The 11,604-nt window shown below is 36.6% G+C and overlaps 1 protein-coding gene across 1 annotated transcript in view; it reads right to left on the bottom strand.

Moving 5' to 3' along the window:
- Positions 1–10,101: 10,101 nt before the first annotated feature.
- The window catches only part of LOC116727059 (neurotrypsin), a 31,862-nt gene continuing 30,359 nt past the window's right edge, over positions 10,102–11,604 (bottom strand). Inside the window, exon 14 of the mRNA XM_032574143.1 lies at positions 10,102–11,345. Within this exon, the coding sequence (XP_032430034.1) occupies positions 10,846–11,345 (500 nt within the window). The 3' untranslated portion in view covers positions 10,102–10,845. The remainder of the gene's footprint in view (positions 11,346–11,604) is intronic.

The raw sequence follows: 11,604 nt of genomic DNA, 5'->3' as shown, positions 1-11,604 counted from the left end.
CTTTGCCTCAGCCGAGTTGTTCATTTCTTCTGTTCTGCTGCATCATTCCCGACTTCCTCTTGGTCCGAACCTCCTGCAGAAAATGGTTTTCAAATCATCAGTGTTTCAATTTTGATCGAAGGTTTTGAACCCAGCTTTACTTGACACGCGTTTAATTTTAACGTCGTACGATGCATTACTGCTGCTTCAAATCAAATTGCAAAATTTAATATTTACATTTTAAAATTAAAATGCATTAATTTCATTAAGCATGTTTATTCCTGCTAATAATTATGGCTTACAGATGAGAGAAAAGGGAGCAATCTGAGACCGATCGGCTGGATTTTTAAAGTGCGAGCAAATTTGATGGAAAATTAAGTGGAAGGAAAACAATTTCCGGCCCAAATACTAGAAATGCTATGTGTTATTGCTAAGAGGATGATGAGCTGAAATTGAAACAACTGAGCCACTGTACAGGCTGAAGTAATGGGCAGAACTGGATTAAATGGAAACCACTAATTCAAATTGACAACCAGCCACCAACTCACCGCAAATATTTTTATGGTTTCCTGGTAAGTTAAACTTTGTTTTGTTTGGGAATCACATTAGAAACTGTCCAATATGTTTTAAATAAATGGCTACGAAAAGTTTTGGTTGATATTAGGAAATCTTGGGAGCAGATTTAGAAGATTTATTTGATTGAAAATCTGAGGTTCTGCATAAAAATGGCCGAACGTCTGACTGATCGGCTGCTTCTTGTCCAAAGGAGCTGGACTTCTTCACAATTCTGTCCAAGAACTCTACTGGAAATACAGACTAAAGATTCAGGTTTGGTTCTGGTTTGTTTTCCAAAATGGTGGGAATAAACAAAAAATCAACAATGACTAACAAAATTTTTGGTTTTGGTTTATACGGGTTCGACTGAAAGAAGAACCCGTATTTTTATTGCAATTTTATTGCTCACAAATTTCTAAGTGTTTCAAATAAGATCTGAAAGGGTTTGTGTCCCCTTTACTCTGGGACCCCTGAGTAAAATTCAGTATAACCTTAAATTATTCATTAAAAACAAACATTTTTGTAATTTAATCTAAAAATAAATCCAGTTATGGAGAGAGGTTATAAAATCTAGTGTGTACAATTATTAGAAAAGTATTTTTACAGCGGTCTAATTTGAAATGCTAAACCTCAAACATGAAGTCAGGTTTTGTTTTTAGAAGAATAAAATTATGTGCATAATAATTAGGCAACTGTTATTCTGCTGACTAATTACTCAGGTTGATGAACTACACACACATTTTCCTGTATAAATTTTTATCCCTAAGTGGGAATTAAAAACAACTTTAGATCTCTTAATCAACTTTTTGTGCTTCCCACATTTTCTCACAAGTTCTCAGGTGGGTTCAGGTGAGGTGAGGGATCAAAAGTTTTTCAACTTAAACGACTTTCCTGACTCAACTTTGATGAATGTAATGGAGCATTGACCTGCAGAGAATGTTTTATTTTTTGGAAAGAAGCAAACTTCTTCCTGTAACACTGTAATCTGTAAACTGGCAGTGAGTTTATTTTTGAGCCCAATAAAAGGCTTTACATACTATTAACTAATGGAGGGATGAATATTAATGCATGCCACACTTTTCAGATTGGGTATGTAAAAAGAAAAAAAGTTCTGAAATTCTTTCATTTCACAGGGTTGCACCACTTTGTTTTGATTTTTCCACAAAATAATTATATATATATATATATATATATATATATATATATATATATATATATATATATATATATGCAGTTTTTGTCGAAGTTTCATATGTTTTTTATTGACAGAAACTGATTTGGAAACATGTTATTTTGCCTGATTTTGTTATTTTTTGTTCTGTGCATTATTGTCATTTCTGTCCTTAGAATACAAAATTTTCACTTGGCTCCATATTTTTGGTCCATCTGATGATGTAATTTTAAAATATTAAATGATTGGTAATTTCATCAGTTACTCAGTACTTGAGTATAATTTTTACCAAATACTTTTTTTGCTACAATTTACTTTTACTTGAGCAAAATATGTCAAAGTAGTTTTACTTTTACTTGTGTACAATTTGTGAGTACTTTTCCCACCTACCTGGGAGAAATGTCTTGTAAGTGAAATAATCTGCCAGTGAAACTATTAGTTTTTTAATCAATATTAAGGAATTATTCACATAAAACAAGTCAAATCTTGCTGAAAACTTTCTTCTAAGTTAGTTTTGTTTTATTTCAAGTGTAATGAGACATTTACAGTAAAAACTAGACCACAAATGCTTCGTAAGACTTTGTGTTTTTGCAGTGAGGTGCTTCCAGATTTTCCGGACGCCGCCCCGTCTCTCCCTCTCCGCCCTCGGGCGTTCTCGTTTCGGCTGCAGTGATCACAGCGAAGCGTTTGAAAAGTGTTTCTGCTGGCCTTGGTGACGGTCCGAGTTATTTCCAGATTTTTCTGTGCGTGTGCGTCTCTGGGATGTAGGACAGCTCCCCTGGTTCTTCTGCTTTCTGTATGAGTAATGAGCAGAGCTCAGCAGCTGGTTAACACTGACACACACACACAGAGGCTTCATGAAAGACGCAGAAAGGAGAAACCTCGTGGGGGGATGTGTCCTGGTAGCTATCGCTGACCTCCGACTCTTCAGTGTCAAAGAAATTAGGAGGGAAGCCAGACTGAATCGCCTGAATCTAAATTACTTTTGACCTTCAAAGGTCTTCCAGAAAATTTCTCCATCATTACAAAGACGCTCCCCGCTAATATCTGCACTCTTTCACAAAGTTTCTTTTCATTGTAAACCTTATTGACAAATCCTTTTTCCTCTTCCTTTCTGAAACAAAGCAAGGTTTCCTTATTGTGCAGCCACTGAGTTGCAGTGCTTTATCTTTCAAATTAAACTCCCCAGAGTGAACTGTACTGCTGTATGTGCAATTATTCTGGCTTTAAAAAGAAGCTAAACCATTTTTAAGTGCAATCAAAAACTTTATTTTATTGGGATTTCATGTAATAGACCAACACAGCAGACTGTGGATATGGGGGGAATTTTATACGTTTGATAAAAGGGTTTTAGCAAGCTGTAAACTGATAAGTGCGGCATGCTTTTGCATTCAGCTCTCAGGAGTCAGTACTCTGTATTGCAGTGAAGCTGAATGTCATTTGGAGTAAGACTGAAGAACAGTCCTTGGAAAAACTTCAAACCATGACAGATTTTCAGTGCTATTCTTCTTGCTCTCCTGCAACAGAGGCATGCAATGTTTTTATTACTTTAGAATAACTGCAGAGCTTTACTGAAGTCCAGTCACAGACTTGTGTAGTAACTAATTACATGTAACTTTTTAGAAAAAAAAACTTTTAGGAGTATTTTTAGGATGCTATACTTTTGTAATTTTACTTAAGTAGTTTTATTATGAGATATCACTGGTCTGGAGAAAGATTTCTACGTACTCTACGAGCTGTGAGCGTGAAAACTAAACCTGTGTTAGTCAAAGCGTTCACCAGGAACAGACACATACCTGCAGTTTTGTTCGTTTCGTAAGTCTTATAATGAAACGTGTCAATTTTCCAAATCATGTGGAAAAATGTTTTATTTCTGATTTTTGAAAAGCAAAAAATTTGCTAGAAAAAAAGAATTCTACAAAAAACTTACAAATTTCTGATTTCAAAAATTCGCTAAAGAAATTCTAGACAAACCTTTGAGTTTGAAAGGTTGAGAATTTGTTAGGGGGAAAAAAAGAAAGTTCTGAGTTTCAGAAGTCAAACATTTTCGACGTTTGAACATTTTCTGAGTTTCAAAAGTTGAAAATGATCAACCTTTGAAACTCAGACATTTCAGAGTTTTTGTTGCAAATTTTTGACTTTTTGAACTTGGAAGTTTTCTAGTTTATAGAAAATTTCTGAGACAAATCTCAGAATTTCTGAGTTATTTGTCAGAAATAGCCTTCTTCATTCTACCTAATGGCCCCATACGGCGTCGTGAAACGGATCCGTTCAGACTGCCGTGAAAACGTTGAAGATGGATTGCATCTGGGGAATTCGCCAGCAGCTGGACTCGGTTTCTCCTCCCTTACAGGTGAAGCTTTTATTGACCCAGGCAGTGAACCCGGTGACCCGGGGGAAAAGCGCAGAGCGAGGGCTTCTGTGATAATTGGGGTGAGATCTACACCATGCTGTCGCCTCCACATCCTGTCTGCCCTGCAGCTGTTCTTTCTTTTCGTCTTCATCTTTACATCTGGAAAGTTCCCATCTTCTCTGAAGTTTGGAGCGCCATGAATCCGTCCCGATGCTCCGCTGCGCTCATTGTTCATGTGTGGAAAGCTGCAGCGAGAGCAAATCTCAGGAGGAAACTGCTGCCAGCCAGCCAGCCTGCACGAACTGCTGCAGTTTCTAGCATCTTCACTGCAGTGCAAAGATTTCTTCCTCAAGAGCAAAAATGACGCCCTCAGGTCTCAATTTTCAACTTTCATTGACCCATTTTAATAAAATAAGTTGACTTCAGAAGGTAATAGACATAAAACAGCTTGATAATAAACGTTCACACGACACCGTTACAATGAATTTAAGAAAGTCCAGTGAGTTTTTTTACTTTCCACTTTATGTCTTTAAACTTTAAACAAAATACACTGCAAAAACATAAAATCTTATGTGGCTTTTTTCTAGTTTTTACTGCAAATATCTTCGTACACCTGAAATAAGACAAAACTAACATTTTCAAGTAACATTTCAGCAAGATGTCGGAGCTTGTTTTAAGTAAATAATTTCTTAATATTAATCTAAAGAGTACTAGTTTCATTTGTAGCGAAACATTTTTCCTTGTTATAATTGAAATAATGCCAGTGGAACTAATACTTTTTTAAAAAATCAATATTAAATCTTCTATTTCTGAAAAGTTACTTGATAGTTTTGTCTTATTTCATGTGTACTAAATTATTTGCATTAAATATAGAAAAAAAATACATGACAATACAATTTTTTTGTACATACAATTTTGTGTGTAAGGTTTATTTTTACATCAATAAAATACTCAGAATGAAATTAAATGTAGTGAAAATCTCCAGGAGCTAATTAATAATTATAATGAGGTTTTATACTAATCATTAGTAAATATTTTCTATTTACTAATGAGTTACAAAGAAACAAAACAAGTCAGGAATAAACTATAACTATCTACAAACTACAGCTAAATCTAAAAGGTGTCATTTTATGAATAAATCTGTTCACCGTAAGAATATTTAAGTTGGAGAAATTAAGCAATAAATAGCTAAATGTATTGAAGATGTTAAATGATTCATTGATTCACAAGTAAGTACTTCTTTTCTTTCCCTGTACTTTATGAACCAGGTGTTTCTCACCTGGTGATTCGTGGTCACATTCGGTCGCTGAAGCAGTTCTTCCAACAAGAGGCGTTACATAAAACCACATCATTATTTCCTGGAAATTATGTCAGCTTTCATTTAGTTTTTTTAATCTCTGTGAGGCACGTGTGACCTTTTCCTGTTATTACCTCGGATACAGAAGCGTATTGAATAAGATAGATTAAGCAGGATTAACTGTGTCGCGTTAAGATCAAACTGCAAACTCCACGTTGGAGGCGCTCCGGTTTATTTTCTGAGCAGGAAAATGCTGCACTTTCTGCTTCACAGAAACAGATCCTGACCTGGAGGTGTGAACACTTACAGAACCCTGAGAGCTAAACATGACTCAGCAGTTCTTCAGCTCCTTCCTGTAAATCTGACCCAGTTTCACGTGGCTGCTCTACATCCAATTTTAAACATTGACTTAAAAAATGTTGCTATAAAAATATTCATTTGTAATATCTATAGTGTTTTTTGTATATGCATAAATATGTTTATTATTTTAAAAATTATTTTTAATATTTAAACATTTTTCATTAATTAGTTTGAAATGAATGCATAAAAAATGTAATTAGGTTTTAATTCCTGTGGAACATTTTATAGAAAGAACGTATTTTAAAACATATGCTATTAAATGCTTCGTGCTGCAACATTTTATGAATTTATTTTATTTGTCAACATAAATAATCAACATTTGTAATGCAAGGTATTTAATAGCGTCCTTCTGAAGAATGTAAAAAAAAATCAGAAAAAGTTATTTTTAACCAAATATCTAGTGGTTTTATAGATGAATTCTAGATTTAAATGTGTTTATTAACTTGCACATTATTAAAGTTGTGATATATAAAATAAATTTTTTATTAAATTTCCTATATTTCTTAGTGTCGTTAATCATTTGAAAATAGTTACATCGTTTCCAAAATTAGTTAAATATTTCAATAATTCTTTTTATTCCCAACCTAATTTAATTCTAAGTATATATTTTTTGATATTTTATATTTATATAATAATAATAATAATAATAATAATAATAATAATAATAATAATAATAAAAACATCTCTGGCTCCCTCTATGGAAACACAAACACACTCGATCATCCAACTCCTAAATAGTTCAAAGGAAACAGCAACATGTCTGTTTGCAGTTTAAATCATTCATCACTTGATTAATGTGGAAAAGCAATAAAGAGTCTTCAGGAAGATTGAGTCCTGAAGCATCCGTGATGTTTTCTCTCAATCAGTAATTAATAATTTAAAACCACATTTCATCTAAAGTGACTTGACGGTCAGAGCAAAGTTGTTTTCCGTGTTGAGTGTTTATCATAAAATCACACTCTTCCATTCCTATGCCAACATTAATATTTCATTTTAAAAATCTCAGCCCATTTTATGTAAATCATTAAGAATCAATAAATAATCTGCATCCTGACAGGCTGCAGGCTCATTACAGTGAATGAAAGGCCAATCCACTCTGGTCCCTCTGTTTTCATGGAGGGACAAAGGAAATGATTAACAGCGCTCATGGGTGACGGAGAACAGCAGCTAAGAAGATTTATTTTTCAATTACTTGCAGTTTTGTAACTAATCGCTTTATTTTGTTTATCCAATTCTGTTTCTCAAAGAGAGCACTGCTCAGTTCATCATCATCCAAAGATGGGACGTTTGTGGCTCACATGCAAACGTACCAAACTACAAAATGGCCTCCAGTCAGGGTGGTTGTTGCTTGAATTCTGCCCTTGACAATGGAACAAGCAGGTTATAGTACAAAACTGTTTCTCCTTGGGTTTGACAAACCCAAACGATAATTTAAAGTTTATGTGTTTCATCATTTCAGTTTGCTCAGTTACTCCTGTTGAGAGCCCCTTTCAGAATGAGACGTTTTAGGGCATTTTTGTTTTGGACCAAATCAAGATCATAAATGCTCTTAAAGGGCCGGTTGTGCCAGAATGTATTGATGAAACCTGTTCACTAAACTTAAAATATCAATAAACTCTTAATATTAAATAATACTGAAATTTTTTTCTGTTCCTCTGGAATTTTGATTGTTTTTGTGATTTTTCTGCAATAAAAATCAAAGTGTTTTGTTGTACTAATTTGAAAATATTTGCTCTTATTTGTGATGGTAAATGTGACTTTTTATCACTCGCTGTATAGATCATGTACTATAATTTGACATCAATTAACGTTGAGGCAGCTGTTTAGTACAAGTAAGAAAGTTTTTGACAATTTTAAAGAAAAATCTGCATTGAACTGTATTAGCGCAAAAAAGTGCTGGGATTTGTTGATTTTGTGTGAATTTCCGCAATAATTCTCAAGAAACTGGAGGGACTGATTGATATAATTTGGTACTAAACAGATAAAAACTGCATTGATTTGATTGATAACATATTTAAACAGACTTATTGTTTAGTTTAGAATGTAGAGGGCCACATAAAAAGCGGATTTGGCCCACGGGCCTCGAGTTTGACACGTGTTTTAGGGCGTCTTATCACTTTAAATCCAAATAAAGGATTTAAAGCGACTACGCCCCTCAACTCAGCGTTTACACTGGAAAAACTGGTGAAAATGGCGGTAGACAGACGCGCAATTTTACAACCGTACACCTTTGAAAACCAACCAACAAGACTGCAGTAGGTGGTTTCTGGAGGGTAAGTCAACAAAAAACATCTTTTCCCGTCATTGTACAGCAGGTAAAACTAGCTAACCAAACTAGGAGCTCAGCTTGTGTTGCTAGGTGATGGACTGGAACTTTCTGGGGTTGCTAGGTAACGGCACAGTGCCTGAAACGGCTCCTTCTTCCAGACACCAAAAAGCATATAACATAGGGAAAATGTCTTGTTGTAAGTGAAATAATCTGCCAGTGGAACTAGTACTTTTTCATAAATATTAAGGATTCATTGACTTATAACAAACTCCTATATCTTTCTGAAGGTAAGTTAGTTTTGTCTCACTTCAAGTGTAGCAAGACATTAGCACGACAAGCTAGCCAAAAATACGTGATAAGATTTTGTGTTTTTGTACCCCAAAATATTGTACTGTTGTGATTCTACAAGTATTGACTCAGTATTTCCATACAACTCACAAATGGGTTATATTTACTGTAAGAAAATGGCTACAGTGGATTTTATTTAGGGGTGTCAGATTAAAGATTTGTGTTTTTATTTGAAAACCATAAATAACTTTTCCCTCCACCTCCCATTTGTGCTCTACTGATGGGTTTTCCTCATAATATCCTAATAAAATATGTTCATGTTTGTAGTCCCAACATGAAAAAATGTGTTACAGTATAAATACTTTTGCGAGGCGTTGGTTTACGATCTTGATATCTTGGTTCAGGAAATTCTCCTGACATCAGAAGTTTTCATGCATGATCCTTTGTAAATTGAAGCAGATGCAGGTTTTAAAATATTAACATCCATCGCATCTCAGAAGAGAAATAAAAGCAAAACATGGAAGTTTTAGTCAGTAAATGCTTTAATACTTAACCATGATTCAGCACATTACACCAGGGAGCAGCTGATAGGTTCAACACAAGTTTATTCACCCTGCAGCCTCACATCTCCGAGACAAACTGTATTTACAAGAGATCACTGAGTCTGAGGGGGGCTGCAGGAGTGGATTTATGTACAGGACCAGAACAACAGGCTCAGGACAGGCGGTAACAGTTTACAAGATGCTTCACGACACAATGATTCACAGCACACCAAGCACGAGTCCGTACACTTATTACTGCGACCGTATAAAATCAACATCAGGGCCGGGTCGTTTGGCAGCGGGCCGCCCTGTGAAAATACAGCAACGTCGCTCCCTTCTGGTGGGATCACACATCTGCCCAGGGAGTAACAGAAAAAGCCTCTGTAGGTTGGCTATCTAGCACTATCTAAACTCAGAAGCAGCAGCTATCTATCCATCTATCTGAGGAACTACCTACTGTACGGGTCTAGAGCGATACAAAAAGGATATTTATCACCTGACGGAAGGCGTCCAATGGCTTTCAAACGAGATAATTTCCTGTACAGGCTTAAAAGGACCATACCAGTGTTTTGTTTTTGCTGCTTTTAAATATAGAAAGATACTGAAAGTGTTGCTACGCTGCTGTTTCTGATCACTTTAAGGCTTTAACTTGAGAGGGGAGCGTGGCGTTTGTTTGTTAAACTCCATGTTTTATCTTTTATTTGAAGGGCAAACGATCAATCAACGCCATAAATATCAAGGTTTTTAAACATTGTTTATCTGGGATATAAGGAGTCCAGCAGAAGACCCACATTTCCTCAACTCTCTGTCCTTTTAGTCCATAAATGTTCAATTTGAATATTGAAGGAAAGAAGGAAGGAAGAATAAAAGAAAGAGAAAAAGGAAGGAATAAAGGGCAGATTGAAGGACAAAAGAGAGGATGATCTAAATAAGGAAGGACAGAGAAGGAAAAAATTAAGGAGCATAGAAAGGAAGGGAAAGAAGGAAGAAAGAAAATGAGATAAGAGAAGGAAGAATCGAAGGATAAAAATGGATGACATAAGAAAGAAAAGAAGGATAAGAGAAAGAAAGAATACTTAAGAAATGAAGGGAGGAAAAAGGGAAGGAAGGATGAAATTAACAAACTACCAAACAAAAAGAATTTGTTTTTCAGGAAGTCTGAAATGCTGGAGTTATGTAAGTGAAGGAGGAAAAAAAATGAAGGATGAAAGAAAGAGTGAGCAGAAGATGAAAACAAAATGGAAGGGAAAAATTACAAGTATTTTTCCATATCTTCTTTTCTTTTTCCATACTTACCCAGACCTGGAAAATAATTAGCAGACTTTTCCAGAATGGTAATCCTTGGCTGTAGCTCCCCCTTGTGGTGGATGAACGCCAGAGTAGACAGCAACTTTATGCTAAAGGTTATAGCCGCTAATATTATCATAAGCTTCCCTCACTAAGACACCAACAACCATTAATTATTTCATCTTAGTTAGTGCTAAGTTGCAGGTCAGAGGTTATAAATACAGCAGCGCATGCTAAAGCAGTGGTATGGTCCTGAGTTAAGCAGCTAAATTACCTACGGCACTTTCACTTGTAACGTTTTAAGACAACAACCTGAAGAAATGAGCCCTGTTTGAAAAGTATAAGCACACATGAAGTTTTATATAAAAGCTAATCCGGGACGAGACTGGTCTGCTGCAGGGGATTATCTACATGATTCATCTCAGGTTTGTCGAGGTTTTTACAGAGAGCCTAAATATGTTCTGATTTAGTTTCACTATTTTTCTAATAACTCACACAGAGGACAAATAAATAAGTTAGATTAGCATAGATTAATGTGTGACCATGTTCAGTAAATCCCTCCGATAGTTTTTGTCATGCTGTTCTGATTTGTCCCTGATAATTATCATGCTGTTAATCTGGATCATCCCAAACTTCACACCAATTTCTGCCTCAACTCTGTTAGTAAAAATGCTTCAGTGCTAAGCTACTTCCTCCCTCCGGGTGGTCACGTGGCACAGGTGGTAGCCAATGGCACGGCCTCAATCAGACCTCCATCTGTTTGTTTTTGTCTGCATCCTCTGTGTGGAACATGTGTGTGTTCTTGAAGCTGGGCTGCTGATGAGTGTGTTTGTGTTTGAGCTCTTGGTGTGTGTCGAAGTGTTCATCGTGTGAAATGTCATCATCGGCGCGCGTGGGCTCGTTTCGCGTCGCTGCGGGTGCGTGCATTTCCTCCAGACGCCCGTGCGTGTCGATGACCTCGTCGATCCAGCTCCTGAAGCGGCTCACTCGGGTGTACAGCGCCGGGGAGGACGGGTCGGAGCAGCCGTAGCCCCCGGCGACGACCCCAGCCACGACCCATCGGCCTGACTCCTCCTGGCACAGCAGCCCGCCACCGGAGTTGCCCTGGCAACCGTCGCCGTGAAGGATGCTGGTGTCCGGCGGACTGCCGGCGCACAGCGTGCCGTGACTGGAGAAACTGTTACCGAAGCGCTTCTTGCATTGCCATGACGACATCAGAGCGACCCAGGAAGCGATGACTGAGTCTGTGAGAAACAAAAATGCAGGAAATATTTTAAATGTCAACACTTGGTTAGCTGAGCAGAGGATTTAATTCCTAAACAAAATGTAAACTCTGCTGTATTTACGAGAAGTGTGACGGTTTTGTAGTGGAGTCATGATAGTAGTGAGTGACCCCAGATTCTGGCCGTTTTCACATGATAGTCCGGATTGACTTGGACCAAAATTGTAACTGCACCAGAGTTCACTTCAACTGAACCAAGATCGAGGTCTTTAGGTGAATCA

The sequence above is a fragment of the Xiphophorus hellerii genome, chromosome 10 (genome assembly GCF_003331165.1).
Source record: "Xiphophorus hellerii strain 12219 chromosome 10, Xiphophorus_hellerii-4.1, whole genome shotgun sequence".
In the NCBI taxonomy this organism is placed as follows: domain Eukaryota; kingdom Metazoa; phylum Chordata; class Actinopteri; order Cyprinodontiformes; family Poeciliidae; genus Xiphophorus; species Xiphophorus hellerii.
The sequence above is the reverse complement of the archived record's forward strand: the minus strand, read 5'-3'. Positions and strand labels throughout refer to the sequence as shown.